The 24877-nt window shown below is 42.0% G+C and overlaps 1 protein-coding gene across 1 annotated transcript in view; it reads right to left on the bottom strand.

The window, feature by feature from the left end:
• The window catches only part of MED12L (mediator complex subunit 12L), a 504977-nt gene that overhangs the window by 439263 nt on the left and 40837 nt on the right, over positions 1-24877 (bottom strand). The window contains exons 7-10 of the mRNA XM_066599797.1: positions 11602-11871; positions 9610-9759; positions 6787-6886; positions 3912-4048 (exon numbers count right to left, since the gene is read on the bottom strand). Coding sequence (XP_066455894.1) covers positions 3912-4048; positions 6787-6886; positions 9610-9759; positions 11602-11871 — 657 coding nt within the window. The remainder of the gene's footprint in view (positions 1-3911; positions 4049-6786; positions 6887-9609; positions 9760-11601; positions 11872-24877) is intronic.

The raw sequence follows: 24877 nt of genomic DNA, 5'->3' as shown, positions 1-24877 counted from the left end.
TTATTGGTCTTTACAACCAAACACATCCGGAACACAACATGAAGTGCTTTATGCAAAGGGAAAGACACAAAAGCATTTAGCTTTAGCATTAAAAAAAAAAAATAAATAACATTGCTGCCTATTGGGTCGTTCACAAGACCGGACTCGCGTGCAGCGTGTCCCATAGGAGCCAATGTTAAGAGCAGCGCAGTACGGACCAAACTGCCACGCATGTCCTTTCTTCGTTGCTGCGCGCGTTCGCACGCACTAAAAACACGGCCATGTGAACACTTCATAGGAACTCCATAGTTTTATATAGGAGCTCAGCTTTGTGCACGCATATATGCGCGCGAAAACACGCTCGTCTGAACGGGCCCTTAATGTGTAAATCATTTCAGAAGTAAAGCGCTCTAGAGTTGGGTAATCATGTTCTTTTCTATGAATTTGGATTCACTTCCTTTTCGTAGCAATGACGATGCAGCTAAGTGGAGGAAATTCCCTGTGTCTGATATTTCTCTTTTCCGTAATATAAGAAATTCAGTTACTGCAGTGAATCATGACTGACAGAAGAGAAAGTGAGAGCTGCACACTGGCTACAACATTCTTAAAGGGACAGTACCTTTTTTTAAACTCATATCTTACAGCCTACAAAATGTCTTTATTTTAGGTCTGATAACAAGCAATATTATGTAGTTACAGGTAAGAGGTCACAACAAAAAAGGGGACACTGCATTGTTTATGCTTTTTTACACATGTAGATATAGGAAAATGGGCTTAAATATTTAAAATGTGTCATATGCCTTTTTACTTAAAAAGGGGATGTATGAGATGAGGATATAAGACTCTTGTCATGTGAATAGGGATGAGCTGCAACTCATGGACAACAGTGGTTTCTCTAAAAAAAAATGTAAAAAAAAAAGACCTTTCTTATTACTAAATTTTACCTCTTAATGACAGACAGCCCCAGAGGGACACAAATTGTGTAAAAAAAGATTTAAAAAATGAATAAAAAGAAAAAGGTTTTAAAAAAGTTTAAAAAACCCTTAAAACCATTAAAATTAAAACCCCACATATTTGGTATTGTCGCGTGTGTAACGATCCATACAATAAGTTGCGCATGCTTTTGACTGTGCACGGAAAAAAGCGTTAAAAAAACGCTAAAAAACTGATGCAAAATGCTAATTTTTAGCATTTTGCCTCCCTAAATAAAAGTAATCAAAAAAGCTGTATGTTCCCCAAAATGGTACCAATAAAAACTACAGCTCATCTTACAAAAAATAAGCCCTCACAGAGCTCCGTACATAAAAATATAAAAAAAGTTACAGGACTTTGAATGCAGCGATAGAGAAAAAAAAGATTTCCAAAAAAAAGGGTTTATATTGCAGAAAAGTGGAAAAACCTAAAAAAAATGTAAGAATTTTGGTATCATTGTAACCGTACCGACCCGCAGAAAAAATGGATTGTGTCATTTATGCTGCATGATTAACGCTATAAAAAAAAAATCTATGGCAGAATTGATGCGTTTTCTCTCCCTATTATCATTAAAAAAAAAAAAGTTTTACAATATTATCTGTGTACCCAAAAGTGGCACCGATAAAGACTACAGTTCACCACACAAAAAACAAGCCCTTATACGGCTGTGTCGACGGAAAAATAAAAAAGTTATGACTTTTGAAAAATGGAGAAGAAAATCTGCCAAAAATCATTGTGGGGTTAATACGAATGTCAATGGGACTTTCTAATGTTAAAAACGCATCGCAAGTTGGTGCTTTACGATTTTTGTGCAATGTGTTTTTAACATTAGAAAGTCCCATTGACAATCGCGTTAAAAAAACGCAGCATTAACGCGGTGTTAAAAAAACGCAAGTGTGTGGGAGCCCTAAAGAAGTTGAACTTCACATTAACCTAAAATATCATTTATTCAGCGCAGTGAATACCATAGCACAAAAAACACCTACCACAATTATCCTACAAAAATGCTAATCTTATCGCGCAAAAAAACGGAATAAAAGAGCGATGAAAAAGTCTTCTGTACTCCAAAATGGTACGGATAAAAACTACACGTTGTCCTACAAAAATAATCTGGCAATAAAAAAAATAAAAGAATGTTATGGGACTTGTAATGCAGCCACAGAAAAACTTCTTTTTTTCCTGTATTTCTAGTGTGAAACAGTAGTAATACACAAAAAATCTATATAAAGTTGGTATCACTGTAATCACGCTGATCCAGAGAATAACATATTATTTCTACTGGATGGTGAATATTGTAAGAGCAAAAAAAAAAAAAGGCATTTCAGTTTTTAATCAACCCCAGATAAAAATGTAACATATTACATGTACCCCAAAGTGCTGTCATTAGAAAATACAACTGCTTTGTGCAAAAAAGAAACCCTAGCTGATTAAAAAAAAAGGTATGGCTGTTGTAATACAACATTGGGGAAAAAGAACAAATAAAATTACTTGGTCTTTAAGGTGCAAAAAGGGTGGTTACTAAGGCTTTTAACCCCTTAATGACACAGGACACACAGTTATGTCCTATGCATTGGACTTTGTATGGAGGGGATTGGAACCATTCACTTCAATGATAACCCATGGACAGATGAGCAGCTGCACCTGTAGTTGGACCCCAACAGATCCACTTTATGGGATAAGTAATCAATAGTATTTTGCTGGAAAACCCCTTTAAACGCTTGCTACCAGATTGCTCTATGGATTACAACTGATGGCTAGAGGTCCGAGCAGTAGGACACCACATGATCAGCTTATCATCTAGAGACCCTTCTACAAAAAAGGAAATTGTCCAAACTGAAAATTCCTTTAACAAAGTCAAACACATTGAGCGATTCCTATTAGATGTTTGTCAAGATAATAATCTAAGAAGTCGAAATGCAGTTTCTGAAAATGACACATCCTACTAAACCACTTCTGCTTCCTGGTTTCACACTACTGTGAACGTAGAGACAGTAGAGGACAATACGGATGTAACATATAAGTAGTTCCCCATGGACAATACAGAACAATAGGTTTCAAAAACAGGTGAAACATTGCATATGCCACTAAGGCCCGATGTTCACGGGCAAATTTCAATTGTGGAATCCAGGCAGGGCACCCGGGCAGACAATCCGCAGTTCAAGCTGCCCATAGGAAGACATGAGGATCCGCAGCTGAATTAAAGCATGCAAACTTGTTTTGCAGACCCCTTGGTTTGGAAAACAAATCGCAGCATGCTCAATTTTGCTGCGGTTCCTGCACGGATAGCTTCAATTGAAGTCAATGGAAGCCGTCCAATCCTCTATCCCTCCGTAACTGAATTGCAGACGGGCCGCGAATTCAGCAGGAAAGCAAGAGATTTAAAAAAAAGAATCTCCACTGGGCATGTGTGCACGACTTCCAGACACATCCGCAGTGAAGACCTGGACCGGTAAGCACAGTGCTCAGCCCGGGCAGGGACGGATTCCGCTGCAGGCCCCCGCGTGCGGACTCCGACCCGCCCATGGACATGAAGATAGAAGCACATTATACAGCATGGATCAATTGTTTTTAGGGAGATAGCGGTCAATCTACATGATCGAGGTTGGAAGAGGCCGCCACGGCCCGCCCATGACTCACAGACAACCGTCAAATTGTGTTTATTCTGAAATGCAGAATAAGGCATACAGGGGAGCAATGGGTTTACCTGTCCTGGGATGGCACAGCATGAAGCTGGTGACAGGTTCCTTTAATGTATGTTTGGTTAAACACAATATTAGTGTTACCAAAAGGTTTGTTTTACAATGGTAGGTTGCCTAAGTAAATGTCCTCCAGTCTTACGGTCAATAACACAGAAAAGAGCCACAGAAATATAGAATCAAATCTGCAGAGTATTTTAGGGGTTTGGCATAATGTCATTTATTTTTATATATTGAAGCCCTTATTATAACATGTCATATTACCTCCTGGCTGTCCTTATTTTGATTTGTGCAAAATATCTTATAGTACAAGGTATCCAAAGAGTTACTGGAATCCAATCTGTCGAAACAGTGCCGATCTAAAACTTCCAATGTGTGCAAAACTCTGCTAATAGTAACACCTGGAAGAGAAATAGAAATGAGTTAACTTCAAGACGTGAGGCTCTTGGTGTCTTTCTAAATTAATAACCAATAGACATAGCACAATAAATGATAATGCGTCTCCAACAGCTCTCCTGTTCTTAGGAAAAGCATTGAAAAGACGATAAACTGATCCTGAGATTATATAGTTTTGTATGATTTAGTTGAGTGATTTCTAGTAAAAGGACTCTTGAAGATTGTCCTGTGTTCTCCCACCGACACATAGTAATGGACAGTTTTTAGTGCTGGAAGTTTGAATACAGGAGCAATGGTTAAGGTGAGAGGCCGAAATGAAATATGGAACAGGTTTTTGTGAGCGCAGCCCTTTTAACCTGTTGAGGACCAAGCACAGTAAATATACAGCACTTGGTCCTGGGATTTAATTCCAGCTGATAGTAGAAACTGCATCAAATGCCAAACCTGAATTCTACATTTCTGTTTTACAATTCTTCCTATATCAGGCTCAGCGATCTAGACCTTGCCTGTATCCAATTGCCAAATCCCGTTGCCATCATCTAAAGATCATTTTCCACTCATTGCCAAAATTAAAACTATTATTCAGATTTTAACACATTTCCCATCAACTATTGTAACTCAGTACCAATTGTTTTTTTTTTTTTTTTTGTTTTTTGTTGTTTCTTTTTTTTAAAAATAACCGTTTACCTAAATCCATCCTAAGTGCAGTTGCCAACAATTTCTTAGTTTTCTGGTTCCTTATAGAATAAGATTCAAAACTCTGTTGCTCACCTAAAAAGCTCTCATAAATTATTTGCCTTTGCACATCTTTTCTAGACCTCCCTCCATGCCCTGTAATCCACCAGTGGTCTACATTTATCATTCCCCCTTATCAAAATCTCCCTTTTCCTTGATTTCTTCTGTGGTGCACCTAATCTTTGGTATACTTTCCTATAACATGAACTGTCCAACCACCTTGCAACATTCACAGTTCTGCCTATGTAAATGGGAAGATGAAACCATGCCTCTACTGCGGCTTGTTAAACTTTTGAGTACCAAGGGACATATTTGCCCCATATTTTTAAATTGCCCACAAATTCAACTGAATCATTTACTACCCTGAGAGGGTTAAAAAAATGAAAAAATTGGACATTGACTTGCAGGAATGCTGGCTTCTAATAGGTGGTGCTGTAGAGGTATTGTTCCATCTTCCCATTTGTATACATTTTCCAGAGGAGCATGCATGGCCTTTTAAGTCTCCTCACACTTTCTAGGTTCTCTCCCTAAGGAGAAACTATACCCTTCCTGAGCTCTGTCCTCGAAACATATTTTTAGGGATTGTTCTGTATGATCAAACCATTACAGTTTAGAGCTGCCTATTTTTAACCGATACTTTAATGCCTTTAAGTCAACTTCTTCTTATGATCACTCCTTACAAGGAAGTACTAGAAAGCTATAAATATTGATTAGATGATTGACACACACCATTCAGCACTGAATAATCTCCTGATTCTTTGGTAGGATGGTTTTACAGTGAAATCCATATGAGACCATTTGTGGATTCCGCCTCTAAAAACCATGGCAGAAATATGCGGCTAAACTGTAGATCTTTGCCATGGCTATGCACATTTATACCCAGAGATCCACATGAGAATGTTGCTATTTTCAATGGGAGCATGGAATCCACGTCAAGACGTGACGTGTCACTTTTTGTTGCCCACATAGATTTAGAAACCACATGTGGAAAAAAATCTGTGTCGTATAGACTTCAGTGCAGAGCCTCACTGAAAGTAACGGGGTGCAGATTTGCCATGGATTTGATACGGAATCTACACAGATTCTGTGCCAAGTTTTCTTATAAATATACCCATAGGAGCCATTTTGTAGAATTCTCCAATTTCCTCTCAAGATGGTTCTAAGCAATTCATAAATAGTTATACATATAGTTATTCTCATACACGTCGTGGAATTTAACAAAGTAACGATGTGCAAATGTTTATATAATCATTTCATTACTGTGTTTTTTAATAACTAATACCATCTGCTAACCTCACTAAAGGCAAAGTTGTGTTCTTTCAAAGGATATGCCATAAATGACCTTCATGGAAAAGCTCTCTCTAAAATTTTGGAATTACCAGCAAGAATTTAAAGTTGTCTAATAGAGTGTATTACCCTAACCAGCTTTTGGCAGAAGTATACTTAGTGCTGCGCAGGGGAAATTAGCACTTGGGCTGGCTTCATATCGCCGTGTATTTGTGGTATGAACTATGCTTTTTGTGCAAGCATTGGCATATAATGTGCAGTTTTTTCAGTGCACAAGGCAGGCATTGAAATGGCTAATTAGTCTAATAAGTTCAATATGTGCTCTTTTTCCTACACAATTACGCAGTGTATCACACAGCTCTTAGTGTATTGTGCATGCTTTTGCGCATCCCTATTGATTTTTATGGGAGAGCAAATGTAGAATGCTCTCGTTTATTTTTGGCGTGACCAAAATGTGCAGGAGAATATGTGCATGTGAACGAGCCCATTGCAATCAATAGGTCCTGTTCACTGCGTATTGCGCGCACAAATACGCCCCTGTGAAGCTGGCCTTACATAGAGGATCCCACACAATAACAGCCGAATCTGTAAGCTACCAAAAACATTAACCGCTTCACCTGCTTGGCTCCGGGCGTACCAACCATCTGAGAATAGGTTGATAAAATCTGCAAATTTAAGAAAGAAAGATGGTCTTCAGAATGTCATGTAGGTGTCACTTTACCTGCAGCTGATTCTTGGCACTTATCAAATGACCACCGGACTTCCACAGCCTGACCCCTTTGTTTAATCTGCTGTTCAACATCATAAATTTTAGCTCGAACCTGAAAATAAATAATATTCTTTCAATAGGGAATTTCAAGAAATTCTTATCTTTTGAGTTACAAACTAATTCAGAATAAAGCGCAGAACAACTATTGTATTTTCTCATGTCCGGCTTCTCAGTGTATTGGTCATGCAATGAGGAATAGAGACCATTTATCAATCACTAACCAGACAGAACAATCATAGTTTTGGCACAAACTTCTGACCATCTCCTTGTCTTTAATGGCTTTGGAAAAATACTGCAAATGCTCCCAAAGCTGGTCAGAACTGTTTAGGAAAATAAGTGAACACATGTTACCAATTTGTTACAGATCATTTTTAGCTGTTCCCACTGTTCTGCAGTACAGACATTCATTTTCCAAGAGCAGCATTCGTTTAGTAAACAGTATATAAAAAGGAATTGCCTGGTTTATACAGCCCCTTCTCATATCCTATTTTAGGGTTAAAAGAGGTGGTCTCCCATTTCAGACCCCCTATTTTAGCCAGAGCAGAGCCTTTACCGAGGACAGCCCATATCAGAGGAATGTCCCTCGATCAGCTTATCATGTGGACCGGACTATCAAGGGTCTATCCAAACCAGGGAACCCCTTTAATTAATGTTCTGTAAATATTTATTTTTCCTTAAAGGGGTTTAGCAAGATCACGTTATTCCCTATCCACAGAATATGGGATAACTTGCTGGTTGGTGGGGGTCGCACTCCTGAAAGCCCCATGATCTCAAGAACGGGAGCTTTCCTCTGCCTGTCACTGTAGGGTCGCTTCTACCCCATAGTGATGTCAGAATGAATGGAGCGCTTGGTGAGCATGCACTGCTGCTGCTCCATTCATTTCAACAGGGCTGATAGAAACTGATGAGCATTTAGCGCTCAGTTATCTCCAGCAGTCCCATTGACAGTGAATGAAGCAGCAGCGTGCCTGCACTACCAGTGTTCCATTCAGTCTCCTCCTGGATTGTGCATGCATAAAAAAAAAATCAATTGATGATCGGCCCGTGTAAACAGGCAGTCATTCATCTACTACCTACTGTCTGTTTACTATGAAGGGAGGCGGACAGCCAGAGCGATCCACAGCCCGCACCGCCTCCATTCACTGCTCAATCATAACTCCTTTGTGAAAGCACAAAACTGATATCACAGATTTCAACTCCATGTCCTTTATACTGTACCATTAAAGAGACTCTGTCCCCTCAGCCCATCCCCATAAACTGAAGTAATATAATGTACAGCAATACTGGTTATTACTATTGTAAGCACCCTTATATGATCTGACTATCAGATTCAAGATAAGCCTTACTACTTTTTGCAGCTCATATGCATTCAGTTTAGTAGTATGTGTAGAGTTTTTAGTAGAATACCCTGGGATTTTATTCAATTTTCAAGGATCCTTTTACATGTGAAGATAAAATTGGAGAAACCAGGTGCCAATCAATTACATACTGAGTGGTTGACAATGTATTTATTGTACTATAAAGGAGATTTCTCACAAATTACATTTATATTCTATTCTCAAGATAGAGGATACAAGTCTGATAGTTAGGAGTTCAACTGCTGGGACCCCCAGCGATCTTGAGATCTGTGTGTGCCAAATCTTCCATGTGAATGGAGTGGTGGTGAGCATGCATGACTACTGCTATATTCACTTCTACTTTGGATAGAAGATAAATATTAGTTGGAAAACCCCTTAATAGCTAATATTTGCAAATAATCTTTATTTATATAATGCCAACATATTCCACAGCACTTACAAAATAGGGTAAACAGAATCCACGGTTACATGTAGTAATCAATTGATGGAAACAATAGGGGTGCGGGTCCTGCTCCAACGAGCTTACATACTACAGATAATGGGGTGATACAGAAGGTCAAGGGGCTGGAAATGTGCACGGTATGGCAAGGAGAATGAAGGATGCTATACAAATAGACAACGGTCAAATTGAGCCGTGTAGTATTCGAATCAGTATGATTACCGGGGGGAGGTGGATTACGGCTAGCAGGGGTTACAGTAAGAAGGACAGGGAGCATGTTATCAGGGGGAGGAAAGAGGGGTTTGGTATAGGAGATATGATATGCCTCCTTGAAGAGGTGCATTTTTAGAGCACACCTGAAGTCTTGTGTGCCAGGAATTTCCTGGATAGTTTTGGGTGTTGTTCTGGAGAAGTCTTAGAGACAAGAATGAGAGGTTTGAGTTAATGGGGCACTTAATCTGATTTTGTTAGCGGAGTGGAGCGGAGGGCGCAGGCTGGGTGGTGGATTGTGATGAGGGAGGCAATGTAGGACGGGGAGGTGCAAAAGAGAGCTTTGTGGATGAAGGTAGTGAGTTTGAATTGAATTCTGTATTTGCACAGGGCAGAGGCGTCTGAGTAGCGGCTGGTCAGGAAGATGAGCCTGGCTGCCGCATTCAGGAAGGATTGGAGAGGGGAGAGTCTGGCGCGGAGGAGGCTGATCAACAGCGAATTGCAATAAGCGAACTGAGAGTGGATAAAGGCAACAGCAAGCATTTTTAGCGTGTCCATGGTGAGAAAAGAGCATGCTCTTGCGATGTTCTTGAGGTGCAGCTGACATGTAGAGGATAAAGGGGAGATTGCAGTCGAATAGAGCCCCAAGACAGCAGGTGTCTTGGGGTTATAATAATTTATGTCTTGAGGTTAAACTCTCAAACTCAATATTACCAATTTATGCATGATAAGTACCCCATGTAAAATGCTCTCATCATTGATGCATACCTGTTGATTAAATGGCGAGTTTCCACCGGGCATAGGTAGACTGGATGGGGCGACCTGAAGAAGATCCAGTGGAGAACCTGGATTTGTGTTTTTACTTTCATTTGTGGAATAGTTCCACACCAAGGCACTTGGACAGCAAAGAGTGATAGTCTGCAGAAAGTAATGCAATAGTGATTTCTCTTGTAGTTGATTATTTAATAGAGATTATAACAGTGCAGTAAATGTTGTTTAAGCAGTCATAATCACTGATCATATGCAAGAAATGTAGACCCTTCCACCGAACACACATATCTATAATTAAATAGAACATATTTGAAATATTTGTTGACCTTAGGCTTATTCCATTAGTTAGTCACAAAAGGAACAGCATTTAGACTAATAAAATTACAACTTGTGTCTAAAGGAAACATCAAAATCTAATAACTAGAGCAATGAACCAGATTACTATCATTTGATACCATCAGGAAAAACATATGGAGTGTTGGAATCTTCTGGGAATCCAGAACAATTGAGAGTCATGAACCACCCTAAATAGCCCCATGACCTGTAAGCAACTCCCATGTTACACCGTGGTTGCTGGGATTCTACTTTACTTATTATATAACCCCACATAATCACTCCACTCCTTTCTATATTACAGATCGAATACAAAAGACAATTAGGAGAGGCTGGGAGTATCTCGGTCACAAATGTTTGCCAGCATTGTGAGACGTGGATTCTTTCCTTCCCTAAAATGAACATTCATTATCCACCTCCTCAGAGGTGCTGGAATTATTATCTATTCCTTTCATGAGAGTTGGGATGGGTTTTTAATCACTATAATACCTACATGGAAGTGCAAAGTCAATGAGAATCTAATCCCAAGATGAATGTTGAACTCATAAGTACGGCCAAATTAAATAATGTTTTAGCGGAAAATATTTTATAGACCGATCCTGATGTGAGAGATCTATAAATTCACAAAGCTCTGAAGACTGTTTTTTCCACACATTGATGTAGCTTTAGTTAAAAAAAGTAGAAACACTAAAGCTATGGCTACACCGTGACCCTAGTCAGTCGCACCTGACTTACAGTATATTGAACTCTATGCTGGAAAAGTCACGTGATATGGAAATAAAAATCCAGCAGATTTGGAGGCTATTAAGCAGTTGCATTCACAAACATTACTAGTGATGGCCTTCAGTTAAATGCATAATTTCTGTGACGCAACACCTCCCCCCACATAAGAAAACAAACTATATATATTGCACTGATAGGCAGTTTGTATGTATTGTGCTTTTGAAAATTAGCAGTACACCCACACCAAAACAGCTCAGTGAATAAATAATGTGCCAGAACCAAGCTCATAATATACATAGCGCACCAGAACAAGAGTACAGCCCCAGAATCAAGCTCCCAACAAGTTCATGTATTGCGAAACTGTTCCATTACTTTACCACGTTTGCAAAAAATCCGTTCACACGTGGCAGAAGGAGTCAAATTCATTTTCATGGAATGGACTTTCAGTCAGGGAAACTTTGCAACAAATTTGCCACAAGTGAACATAAAAAATACAGCACAGCATTCTGATTTTTCCTCGTGACAAATAAGCTTCCGGTCTCTTCCAGTAATATTTATTTATACAAAGGCATTTTCATATTAAATTCCCAGAAAACCAAATTAAGACCGCTCAGGTTAGCACCTCTTACGTCCGTACTTGAACGTATTTACTTAGCTGTAGGTTTTCAAGATAGTCACACAATTTAATGAAAACACATCAAATAAACATTGCTACTATTTTTATGCCCCTTTCATTCTGAAACCATAAGTTGTGTATTCCCCAAAGGCATTCTGGCAGCCAGTTCCGCTAATTTAGGCTTCTGAGTTAACAGCAACAACATCTGTGGACGACCACTGAAAGGATATGAATGGAATACTATTGCAAACAAGCCCATTCACGTAGCCTCATCATTAACATACGCTGCGTTATGACATTTAGGAATGTTTACCTACTTGTAACATGCAGCTAAGACCATATACTAATGGGCGGTGTTGGGGACACGTCTGGAAATCAGCACAGGGCAAATGGACAGAATTGACAACTGGTCCTGCAGTATTAGGACTTGGAGCAGATAGAGGAGGATTATTAGGCCCCATCATTACAATGGGTGTATGCGTAGCGGCAGGACTAACACAATCACTCAGCAGTGCAGAAAGGCGTCTGGAGCAGAAGTAGGCAAGGCGTCGTGACAGGTACGCAGATTGTACAAATTCTTCAGAGTGCTAAAAAGAAAAATAGAAAAACATTGAAACTGTTAGTATGTTTGTCAGTAGTTACTTGGCAAGTAGTAAAAAAGTTTAAGCCAATTGTTTGAGGTCAACACTAATGAACGGCTTCTTAAGGCCCTTTTACACGCAATGATCATCGCTCAAAATTTGTTCAAACGGGCGAAAGTGAGCGATAATCGTTATGTGTCAACATGCAGATTCGTGCACCATTCGGTTAGCGCTGGTTTTTAGTTGGCATAAAAACCATCTTTTGATCGTACAAAATTCATTCCATTTGAATGGAATTTTGCACAACTTTTGAGTGGCTGCATGATAGGATTTGTTTGCCTTCTATACATAATGAGTACACCGTACGTATAATTTTATTCAAAAATGTCGTCCGTTCGTTCAGTCATGCGGTTGTTTTAGGATAATCGATGTGTAAACGGGCCTTTACCATGGTCAGAGGCTAGTCAAACACAACTTAAATGTAGCAGTTATCATTTTTCTTAGTAACTTAGAAAAATGGAATGTTTCACTATTTGGTTTCATTTTCTGACTGTAGATTTTTTTATTCTATTTTTTTTACATGAATTTGGGGACAGCTACCTTGCCTTTGCCGCAGTTAACATCATTTAGAGATGCCTTACAGAAGAACTCATGACAATAAACACAATTGACAGGAGGGTATCCATTGACGGGTACTGGTGCATTATGTCTCCACTGGAACTAGGGGTGTAGACATGGGTTGGGAAGTCAGAGTGACAGGGAACACCCATGTAATGCCCCAGTAGCATCTTACATGTGCTCACCACCCCGTCCTCCGCAACCGCCTCTTTTTAAAGGACACAGATGACAATAATCTCAGTTATTAATCCATTAGCAGCTGTTTGAGGACAAGATAAAACCACTGTTAGATGACTGCAACTTTATCTTTAGGGACACTGAGTCCATTGACTTATTGCATAAACATGTATGTCAGCACAAAAAAACAGTGCACTAAATGCTGTATACAAGCAACGAAGGCAACTAATGATTAGACACTAAAAAGGGACACCCCCCCCCCCCCAAACAAATGGGTAGTTGGGACTAGCATCCAAAACTACTGCACACTATATCAAGTGGTACTCGACAAATCACCAGATGTTAGGCTACTGCAAATCAGGTTCTAGAACACAAAATAAATGCTAATCCAGAGAATTCACACCAAAATGTGCACATCTTTACCAACATTTGGCACAAAAATGCTTGTCCAAGGTTCTTCTTTTTTTTAGATTAACGCTCACTGTGCATCACATTGCTAACATTTTCACAGAACACTTAATATTTCTATGGCAAAGTATACACAAGGGTGTTTTGTACTTTACTGGGATTTATTTTTATAATTATAATTAAACTTAGAATACAGTTTCTATCTACAGAAATTCTTAAGTCCCTAAAGTACAATATTTAGCATTAAGGAGGTAAAAAATAAAATAGCAATACATCTCTTAAAAAAATAAAGAGCCTTTTGATAGGAAACAGATGTGTTGCTCCATTTGATCTACTGTTTAAGACATATTTTGCAGCCAAGAAGATAGAAACTAATCTTTGGCAATAAATCACCACAAAAGTCTGTGGATTCCTGGCACAAAGTGAAATAGTAACTTAAATAGTTAACTGCTGACAATATTTAATTATTATATAAACGACTTATTCAAAGTAAGGGGGCTTGTAGGCAAAACGATTACAGTTCAAAAAATTGTTCAAACGAGTTAGGCCCCCTGTCCACGGGCGATGCGAAGTCCCGCGGCAGATCTCCGCCGCAGGAGGCGCCGCCAGTTCTCCGCCGGTCAGCCCTATCTGATAGGTGGACAGGTGCCGGCGCTTTCCATTGCAATGCTATGGGAAGCGTCGGCTGGCGTAAGTCATGCCCGTGGACAGGCACCCTTAAAGTGAACAATAATCGTTCAATCTAAATGCGAGACAACGACTGACGGTGAAGGAGAATCGTTCACTTCTCGCTCGTCGTTCATTTTATGCAGGCATAAAAATCATCATTGGCTCGTTCAGTTTAAACAGCAATCATTAAGTCTTTTACATTCACTTATGTGAAACACCAAACAATATTAAATGATTTTCGTTGAACAAGTCTAAACAGCCTGCATAAGAGTGAACGAGCTAGTGGGGATGTCACTGGCTCGTTCAAATGACAATCGTTCAGTCTAAAAGGAGCCTAAGTTTCAGCCACTTCCACTGGTTTATTAAGAACCTCCAATGGCCCATTTGATGACAATATTAGAAAGCTATTTCAAAGTCTTAAAGGGACGCTTCAGTGTAAAATCCACCCCACACCATCTGATGCTTATTTCACACTATCTTCATGCTGAGATTTTTTTTCTGTTCACTTTTAAATCTATCTCATAACACATCAGTACAGCATTAGCTGAGGCTATACCACTCTGCCTGCTGAGGTGACAGTTTAATTATCATTACCTACTATATTCACCTAAAAAAGTTACAGGCCATAAGTATACAGTTAGGAAGGGTACTGGTGCATCTTGTCTCCACCACAACTATGGGTGGAGTCCTGGGATTGTCCAGGGGAGTGAAAGAGTACGCCCACAGCTGGTGATTGGCTACCTTAAATTCCTCCTCAGATTGAAGCTGACAATGTTCGTAGCGGTGCTGATATGCAAGTTCCCTGCTGGGTTAATTTCTCAGCTGCTAGCGCCGTTGCTGCTAGCCTCCCTGTCAGCCTTCTGCCATGTAAGCTCCCTGCTGGCCTTATTTGTGCACTGCGAGTGCCACTGTTGCAACTGGCGCTGCCACACTTCTGCCATGTCAGCTCCCCCCTCGTCTGGTTTCTCCGCTTATAGCGTCGTGGTTCCTAGTGGCGCTGTCAGTGTGGTCTGGCATCTCTTCTCCAGAAGCCGGCATGGCCACTCCCATCCGCCGCTGGGACTGTCACTGCCGGACTCCCTGCAATGTCCCCCGCTGTCACTCCCACCACCAGTCTCCGTGTGCTCTCCTCCGCCGCTGTGACTCTCACCGCCGAGATCCCTGCAATGTCTCCTGCTGTCACTCTTACCGCTGGCCTCCGTGCACTCCCCTCTGCTGCTGTGACTGTCACCGCTGGGATCTCTGCAATGTCCCCCGCTGTCACTCTCACCACTGGTCTCCGTGCACTCCCCCTCCGCCGCTGTGACTCTCACCGCCGGGATCTCTGCAATGTCCCCTCCTGTCACTCTCATACAATATGTCATGCTGTCCGGCAGCTGACCAGAAGCCAGCCATGCTCTTTGTCTCCCCGGCACCTCAAAAGCTGACGCAGCTTTTGGTATCCCCGTTCCCCGCCAGGTGTCAGGCACTTTATTCTACCTCCGTCCAGATAGGCACTCGCCAGCTGTGGGCGTTCCCTCTAACTCCACCCAGACAAAGCCAGGTCTCCACCCACAGTTCCGGTGGAGACAAGATACAGCAGAACCGTTAGTAGGATGAGCTCTATTATAACTATGTGACAAGAGCTTTGTGATCATCATCAGTAACTGTGAAAGGAGTATATTTGTCCCTATCTAGGATGTTTCTGTGGTAGGGGCCATGTCATAGCATCACTCATACTTGGAAATGGATTAGTTTCAGACAGCATAGCCCCAAGCAGATCTGAGCTGGACAGAATTGAATCACATGACCATCTGAGGAAAAAGTGGCAGGGATTTTCATTTAGAGAGAACTAACTAACTTTAAGCTGCCAGTCCACGGGCGTAGCGATATCCCGCGGCATATCTCCACTGCAGGAGTGGCTGCCGGGGAGCAGGAGACAGCTGACGGTTCTCCGCACTGAGCCTACCTGACAGATAAGCTCACCATGGAGAATCGCGGCAAATCACAGCATGCTCACGGTCAGATCCCGCGAGCGGAGAAAAGCTATGATTCTCCGCTCGCAGACGCCGCAGCTGCGCTTTCCACGGCAACGCTATGGAAAGCTTCAGACAGTGTGATTCGCCGGTGATTTACATCGCACGTGGACATGCAACCTAAAGTGACACTAGTTCACTTATATACACCGAGGGGATAGCCACAAACTGAATGAAAAATAAAAAATACAAATCCCCATTGTGGCCCTTTAATAAATTGCACTACATACTTTATTCTGATTTCATGTATTCACATCCAGTAGACACAGCTGCAACCTCCTTATCTACTACCCACAACCGTGAAAAAGAATATTAAAATGCTAGTCATCCAGTATTCTCATAACGGTCAGAGGTGAGAGTCATGGTCATTCTCAAAACACATTCTTTTAAGATGGCGAATTACATAGAAATTGGAGTCTGATGAAACAACATCATTTTCAGTATTAATGCTTTGTTTATATTATATATTATTAAGAAACTAAGCCACATTCCTATCAACCAACAAATGTGAGAAACTTATGAGAAATCCAGATACCCTCTGCAAACAAACAGCCTTCAGCTGTATTTTATATGCAACGAACTTTCAAGATCCTCTAAAAGAAAAGGAAGCTTTGAACACCATATTTACATATATCAGTACAATTACACGCACTTTGCATGAGTGAAGATGCGTTTAGAAGTAACGTTGTTGTTCAAAAAAGTTGTTAAAACGCACAAAAGTGAACAATAATCGCTCAGTTTAGACACGAGCCAATGACTGAGTGACGAAAGAGAATCTTTTGTTTTTTGATCGTCATTCAGTTTCAGCCGGCATAAAAAATCTTTGTTGGCTCCTTCATTTCTCTTTGCCTTTAACCCCTTAGTGACAATGCCTGTTTGCTTCCTTAATGACCAAGCCAAATTTTGGAAATCTGACATGTCACTTTAACATAGAATAACTTCGTAAAGGTTTTGCATATCCAATTAATTGTGAGGCCTCATTCCCACGAGCGTGCATTTGCGTACGCGTATGTGTACACAAATACGCACGTCCACGGATGTGCCAAAACACGCGTGAGCGAAGCACCGTGCCCATTGCTTTAAATGGGGCGGCTGTTGCTGCCAGTGGCAACCCCTGCAGTGATTTTCAGAGAAGTGCTTTAAATTTAAGCCCTTCCCTGAAAATCATCCCTAGAATGTGTAAAAAAAAAAAAAATTTATATATATATATATATATATATATATATATATATATATATACACACACACACACTCACACCACCGCTGTAGGGGCTCAAGCGCGTCTAGCAGCTTGGTCCCCCTGCACTGCTCTGAAGCTCTTTCTGCTCTGAACCCCCGCCTGCTGAAAGGGCAGTGTCTGATTGGCTGAGTGCTCAACCAATCACAGGCAGCGCTCAGTCATTCATTTAAATCCCCACCTGCTGAAAGAGCTTAAGAGCAGTGCAGGGGGACCGAGTGGCTAAATGCGCCTGAGCCCTGACAGCGGCAGAAAGGGGAGTATATATTTTTTCACGCAAGCTAGGAATAATTTTCAGGAAAGGGCTTCTATTTATGGGCCTTCCTCGAAAATCACTGCAAGTGATGAGACCGCAGCCCATTGCTTCCAATGAGAGAACAGTGCATCCTCTGCCACAGCTGTGACAGGGTATTCTTTACTCCCCGCAGGGAGTGCCATCATTGCTGACAGTGCTGTCACAGTGTTCAGTGATGAGGGAATTCCCTATGTGAAATATTGATACGCAGCACTGACCTATGTGCATGAATGTCCTATCTTTTGCAGCTGCGCGCGTTTGCACGCCTGTAAAACACGCACATGTGAAGACATCATAGGAAACCAATGTGCTTCCAGAATAAAGTCGTTTCCTTTTACCATTTCAGAGAATTCGAAACATGTTGAGGAATATTTTGTTTTCCTGCATCAAGCCAAGATTGCAAAAGCTCATAGGTGTCAGAATGATAGATACCCTCACAAATGACCCCATTTAAAAAATATACCCCTTAATATATTCACTGAGGGGTGTTATGAGTATTTTGACCACACTGTTTTTTTTCCAGGAGATAATGCAATTTAGAGGAGAAAAAATAAAATTTCTTCTTTTTGCAAATATGTCATTTTAAAGACAGATTTTTTTTCTATATTGCACATGAAAATGAGGATTTGCATCCCAAAATGAATACCCCTGTTTGTGCGGTGTTCAAAAACATACCCATTGTGGCCCTAATATTAGATCTGCATGCACAACGGGGCCCAAAATGAAAGGAATAGCCGGTGGCTTTTGGAATAGAAATTTTGCTTGAAGGTGTTTCAGGCCCCATTGCCCACTTGTAGAGCCCTTGAGCGGCCAAAACAATGCAGAACCCCACAAATGACCCCATTTTAAAAACTAGATCCCTTAATGAATTAATCTAGGGGTGTACTGTGTATTTTGACCCCCCAGTTTTTGAATGAATCTAAGCAAAGCAGAAGGAAAAAAATTACAATTTTCATTTTTTTTCGCAATGGTGTAATTTGAAAAGAAAAAAGTTTTTTTTTGTACAGCACACATATGAATGAAGACTTACACCCCAAAATGGATACCCCTGTCGATCCTGTGATCAGAAACATACCCATTGTAGCCATAATCTGCTTACTGGACACATGGCTAGGCCTGTAATGAAGGAAATACCCTTTGGCTTTCAGGGCACAACTGAATAAATCTCAGGCCCCATTGCACACTTGTAGAGCCATTAAGTTGCCAAAATGAGATTTAGCAAGGAGATTTTAAATTCCCGGGTCCTTCCCGGCTTTTGTGCATGCATCCGCTATTTTGCAGGGAGGGTCCATGGAGGATGACAGTGTCTGGCTTCAAATGTGGAAGCCTCCGATAAGAAGTTTCATCTCCCCTCACCGATGAAACGTAAAATTTTTTTTTAAACCTTTACGTGATCGCCATTATCCATCGGCTAATGGTGATCACGTGACCAAGGACCCCTCACCACTGGGCCTCTGTCACTACAACATCTGTGAAACGGATCGCATATGTGAGGGAATGTGAAACTTCCATTTTTTACACTTTTTAAAAAACTTTTACATGATCACTGTTATTCATTGGATCAAGGGACTGGGGGCTGCATACCGCAGCCCCCCATGAAATCGTCTGGCTCTCGGCTACCTTTGGTGGACCGGAGCAGAGGGATTTCAAATTTCCCGGGCTCTCGTGGCGTCTGCACATGTGCCTGACATTTTGCCAGTGGCGTGCATGTGCAGAAGCCGGCGGCAGATCCTTGCAGGACCAGATCACCATGGGACATCGCGGAGGCCAGGGGTGTGTACTTCCATCTCCCCTCATAGATCGGATCTGTGAAGGGAGATGAAACTTTATTTTTTTTTTACTTTTCAAAAATTGGGGGCCGCACACAGAGGCTCTCCATAACAGTTTCCACATGCACAGACCCTGGGGCTTTAGTCTACAGGGCCAGTGTATTTATTGGCCCTGTGGATTAAAGCCCAAACACCTAGGACATGAAAACACGTCTGGGTGGTCACTAAAGGGTTAAACACTCCTCACTCAGTGCTTAACAATGGAAACTGAATAATTTGCAACGATGATCTGCCTGTCTAAACAGGTTGCACGAGCGTGAACGAGCTGGTGATGACGTCATCAGCTTGTTCGCTTGGGCAAATGAGAATCGGGCATTTCTCATTGTGTGTAAAAGGGCTATAACTATTAACTACAGCACCCAGATCTACACTTTGTACAACCTGCATACTGCACAGGCTTAGATTGGCCCACTGGGAAGTCAATAAATCTCCCAGTTGGCTTCTGCCATTTCCCTGATCAACCCAGTCAGTGATTCTGTCACAGAAAGAAATTAGTTTAGTCTGGCATAACTTGCTTATTACAAACCCATGCTGGCTCTGATTAATTACTGCATTCTCATCCAAGTACTTGCATACATGCTCTTTAATAATTTGTCCAAAGATCTTTCCCATTATAAAAGTCAGGCTCACAGGCCAGTAGTTTCCTGGATCCACCTTCTTCACTTTTTTGAAGATAGGGACAATATTTGCCATTCTCCAACCTTCTGAGACTTCTCCTGTTTTCTACAGGAATTTTCAAAGTTTATGGGGAGTGGTACAGCAGTTACCTCCTCTGCTTCCTTTAGTATCCTAGGATGTAATTAATTTGCCAAAATACTAACCAATACCTTGTATTTATCAAGAATTGTTAATATGTATTAGTAACATACAGTGCAGCTTTGAATGCTGGGGAAGCCCGGGGTGCCAGTGCCAGTGCCAGTGCGGTTCACCTAAGAATTGCAGGGCAGCCCGCTAGATTCAAATATGGCGTCATGAATAGGCTGTGAGTCTGCATGGTGTACTACATATAATATGTGGCCTGAAACCTTGTGCATGCTTTACCCATGTGCAAGTATGGTACTGGGTAGCCGTCCCCCTATATTTAGGTAGGATGTGTGAGTGGTTGTTTATCAGTATCTTGCACCTGTGCTCCAACATTATAGCAGTTTAGCTGTCTGCATGTTAAAAAAATGGGTGCATTACCTGCCCTCTTGCATTAGCACAACAGTAAGTATATGGCCAGTTATTGTGTGGTTTTTTTTTGTTGTTTTTCACCCTCCATGATTGGCAGTTTTCTCATTGTACAGTGTAATAGCTAGAAAACTATCAATCACAACAGACTGCTGCAATCAGTGTGTCCATCACTACTTTATGCTGCCCTCAGTGGGGCATAAAGTCAGTATAAAGGACATGACAGATTCCCTTTAAACAGTCAGGTTAAGGGGTAGTAACTGGTGGGTGGGGGCTGGACTTTTGGGACTTCTCCCCCCACCCCTACCCACTGATTCCGAGAGCTGGGGTGTACAGTATGCCCAAACAGATAAAGAGGTGGTCATGTTTGCACACTACTACTGTATTTATGTGAATGAAACTGCCAAAGACAGCCAAGTACTAGGTACAATAAATGTGTCCAATTGGTGTCAGTTTATACTGAAAGTCAGTGGTGTAGCTACAGGGGTCACACTTGCAACCAGGCCCCTTGGCCCCCCACCACCACACTAACACTCGCTACACTGTCAATCATTTATCAATAGGTTGGTTCCCTACTTCTACTCCACATCCTTCAGCAGTGTGTGTATCACTAATCATCCTCTCTTGTCTGTTCTACGCTTTGGAGTAGGGCAGAGTGCAAACAGAAGGGGATCATTGAGGATACACACAGTGCAACAGGGTGTGAAGTAGAAGTAAGGATCCAACTCATTGTTAAATGATTAATAGTGCAGCCAGGGAGAGGCAGAGAGGAACTCATCGAAGGCAAAAAGGGTCATTTATCACTTTAGGAAGTACATAGAATACACTGTTACCTTATGGGAATGAAAAAGGGGCATTTAGTGGGCAGTATTACATCATGTTGCACTATTACCATGTGAGACAACTAAAGGGGCATTATTACTTTGTGCAGAACACAAAGAGCACTACTGCTTTGTGAGGGTCACAAAAGGAACACTAGTACTTTGTGGGGTACAATGAGACATTATTACCTTGTAGGGGGATACTGTTACCATGCACAAAGCACAGATTGACACATCCAATGTCATGCAGTAGCAGCTCCACAATCCACAGCTGGCAACATTCTACAGGGTGTAAGGACAGATTTCGATGCCATAATATCGACAATGACAGTTTCTCAAAGATTAGCTGAACGTTGCAGTGGTGTCGCTCCAGAGCTACCTAGCATGATGAATAGAACCATGTGGTGTTCAGCAATAAATGGAGATTCCATCTCAACAATAATCATTGAGTGAGAGTTTGGAGTCAACGAGGCAATTGGGCTTATCCTTCTGTCATTTTGTAAATCCACACAGCTTGTCATTGTAAAGTCATGGTTTGGTGTGCCATAAGCATCATCAGCCGATCACTTCTAGTATGCCTCAGGGGCACAATCATGGCACAGCATTAGGTTGACGATCTACTTCAATCTTTCACACTACTATATATTTAGAGCATACCTAAAGCCATTTTCCATCACGAAAACGTGCAGCCACACACAGCACACATCAGCATGTATGCATTGCAAGCTGTCCATGTGATTCCTTGGTCAGTATGATCTCCAGATCTCTCTCCAAACAAGAATCTGTGGAACATGACTGAACATCCAGTGAATGCTCTCCAACAGCCTTGTGATGAAGATGAACTGCGGACTATGGTCAACACTACCCAAGAGCAGTATTTGCATACTCAGTGAATCAATGCCATGCCATGTTAACAACTGCATCCCCCAGCATGGTACCCCACTACTTACTGATCGTCCTGTCATTGAAATTAAAATTGATTTTTTCAGAACTTAATTATCGGTCTGTGTGCTGAGTTTTGTCCGATTTTGTGCATTCCTACTACGCGAATCAGCATATATACAAACCCAAAATATATTTAGTTAAATTTACACAGACGCGTTCAGAATGTGCAGATCTAAGAGGAAAATTCTGTAGCTGCAGGGAACTTGCAAATTCTGGGGAATTAAGCACAAAAAAGCATTCTCATGTCTTTCTTTGAAACCATGTCTATTAATATGGTCAGATTATCTTTTGGGAATATTTGAGCTATTTATTGGTCTGTCATATTTGGAATACTTTTTTAAGAATATTATAGAGTATATTCTTACAAACTGTTCTTATTTCTGCAGGATAGTTTCAGCTTGGAAGCCATAAAAGGCCCTGAAAACATGACAATTTTGAGAACTGGGGTTGTGATCAGTGGAATTGGGCTTTGTGACTATTGGGAATGGCTACACATAAAAAGGTAAAGCCTATGGAAAGCTTTGTGCATGAAAAATCAATACACACATACCTTACAAAGTCCCTGAAGTAAAAAAAAAATGCATTTATCTATTTTTTTTTGTTTTGAGTTTTTGTTCTCATGCACTTAGAATGCCTTACACTGACATTGCCTTAAATTCTCAATTGCGATTTCTAGCTGCTAGGTGTTCCCAGCACTGCTTAGGTGGTCTCTCGTGAATTAGCACAAGCTCAGCTGCCTCTCTTTCCTATCTCAGAGACTGTGTAGCCACACCCACTCAATACCACATAATTTATCTCCTATACTGTTTGCTAGGGGCAAGGGATTAGTGGTGTGTAGAGATGAGCGAGCACCAAAATGCTCGGGTGCTCGTTACTCGGGACGAAAATTTCACGATGCTCGAGGGTTCGTTTCAACTAACGAACCCCATTGAAGTCAATGGGTGACCCGAGCATTTTTGTATATCGCCGATGCTCGCTAAGGTTTCCATTTGTGAAAATCTGGGCAATTCAAGAAAGTGATGGGAACGACACAGCAACGGATAGGGCAGGCGAGGGGCTACATGTTGGGCTGCATCTCAAGTTCCCAGGTCCCACTATTAAGCCACAATAGCGGCAAGAGTGGCCCCCCCCTCCCAACAATTTTTACTTCTGAAAAGCCCTCATTAGCAATGCATACCTTAGCTAAGCACCACACTACCTCCAACAAAGCACAATCACTGCCTGCATGACACTCCGCTGCCACTTCTTCTGGGTTACATGCGCCCCCCCCCCCCCCCCGCACGACCCAGTGTCCACAGCACACACCAAAGTGTCCCTGCGCAGCCTTCAGCTGCCCTCATGCCACACCACCCTCATGTCTATTTAGAAGTGCGTCTGCCATGAGGAGGAACCGCAGGCACACACTGCAGAGGGTTGGCACGGCTAGGCAGCGACCCTCTTTAAAAGGGGCAGGACGATAGCCCACAATGCTGTACAGAAGCAGTGAGAAATATAATCCTGTGCCACCGCCATCAGGAGCTGCACACGTGGGCATAGCAATGGGGAACCTATGTGCCACACACTATTCATTCTGTCAAGGTGTCTGCATGCCCCAGTCAGACCGCGGTTTTTTATAAATAGTCACAGGCAGGTACAACTCCGCAATGGGAATTCCATGTGCACCCACAGCATGGGTGGCTCCCTGGAACCCACCGGCTGTACATAAATGTATCCCATTGCAGTGCCCTGGACAGCAGAGCTAACGTCAGATTAAATGCAGGTGGGCTTCGGCCCACACTGCATGCCCCAACCTGACCGGGGGTTTTTAATTCATAGACACAGGCAGGTACAACTCCCTATTGTGAAGTCCCTGTGGACCGACAGCATGGGTGGGTGCCAGGAAGCCACCGGCGGCACATAAATATATCCCATTGCACTGCCCATCACAGCTGAGGTAATGTCATGTTTAATGCAGGTGGGCTTCGGCCCACACTGCATGCCCCAGTCAGACTGGGGTTCTTTAGAAGTGGACACATGCAGTTACAACTCCGTGTGGACCGACAGCATAGGTGGCTCCCTGGAACCCACCGGCTGTACATAAATGTATCCCATTGCAGTGCCCATCACAGTTGATGTAACGTCAGCTTTAATGCAGGTGGGCAGAAAATTAATTGGATTACACTGTAGGCGAGGGCCCCCAAAAATTGGTGTACCAACAGTACTAATGTACCTCAGAAAAATTGCCCATGCCCAACCAAGAGGGCAGGTGAAACCCATTAATCGCTTTGGTTAATGTGGCTTAATTTGTAACTAGGCCTGGAGGCAGCCCGGTTAAAATAAAAATTGGTTCAGGTGCAAGTTTCAACGCTTTAATGAGCATTGAAACGTATAAAAATTGTTTACAAAAATTATATGACTGAGCCTTGTGGGCCTAAGAAAAATTGCCCGTTCGGCGTGATTACGTGAGGTTTCAGGAGGAGGAGGATGAATATTATACACAGATTAATGAAGCAAAAATGTCCCCATTTTTGATGGTGATAGAGAACGATGCTTCCATCTGTGGGTGCAGCCTACGTATTGCTTAGGTATCGCTGCTGTCCGCTGGTGGAGAAGAGAAGTCTGGGAAAATCCAGGCTTTGTTCATCTTGATGAGTGTAAGCCTGTCGGCACTGTCGGTTGACAGGCGGGTACGCTTATCTGTGATGATTCCCCCAGCCGCACTAAACACCCTCTCTGACAAGACGCTAGCCGCAAGACAAGCAAGCACCTCCAGGGCATACAGCGCGTGTTCAGGCCACATGTCCAGCTTCAACACCCAGTAGTTGTAGGGGGCAGAGGCGTCCTCCTCC

Source organism: Eleutherodactylus coqui, chromosome 1 (genome assembly GCF_035609145.1).
Source record: "Eleutherodactylus coqui strain aEleCoq1 chromosome 1, aEleCoq1.hap1, whole genome shotgun sequence".
NCBI lineage: Eukaryota > Metazoa > Chordata > Amphibia > Anura > Eleutherodactylidae > Eleutherodactylus > Eleutherodactylus coqui.
Note: the sequence above shows the minus strand (reverse complement) of the source record. Positions and strands in the feature narration are given on the sequence as shown.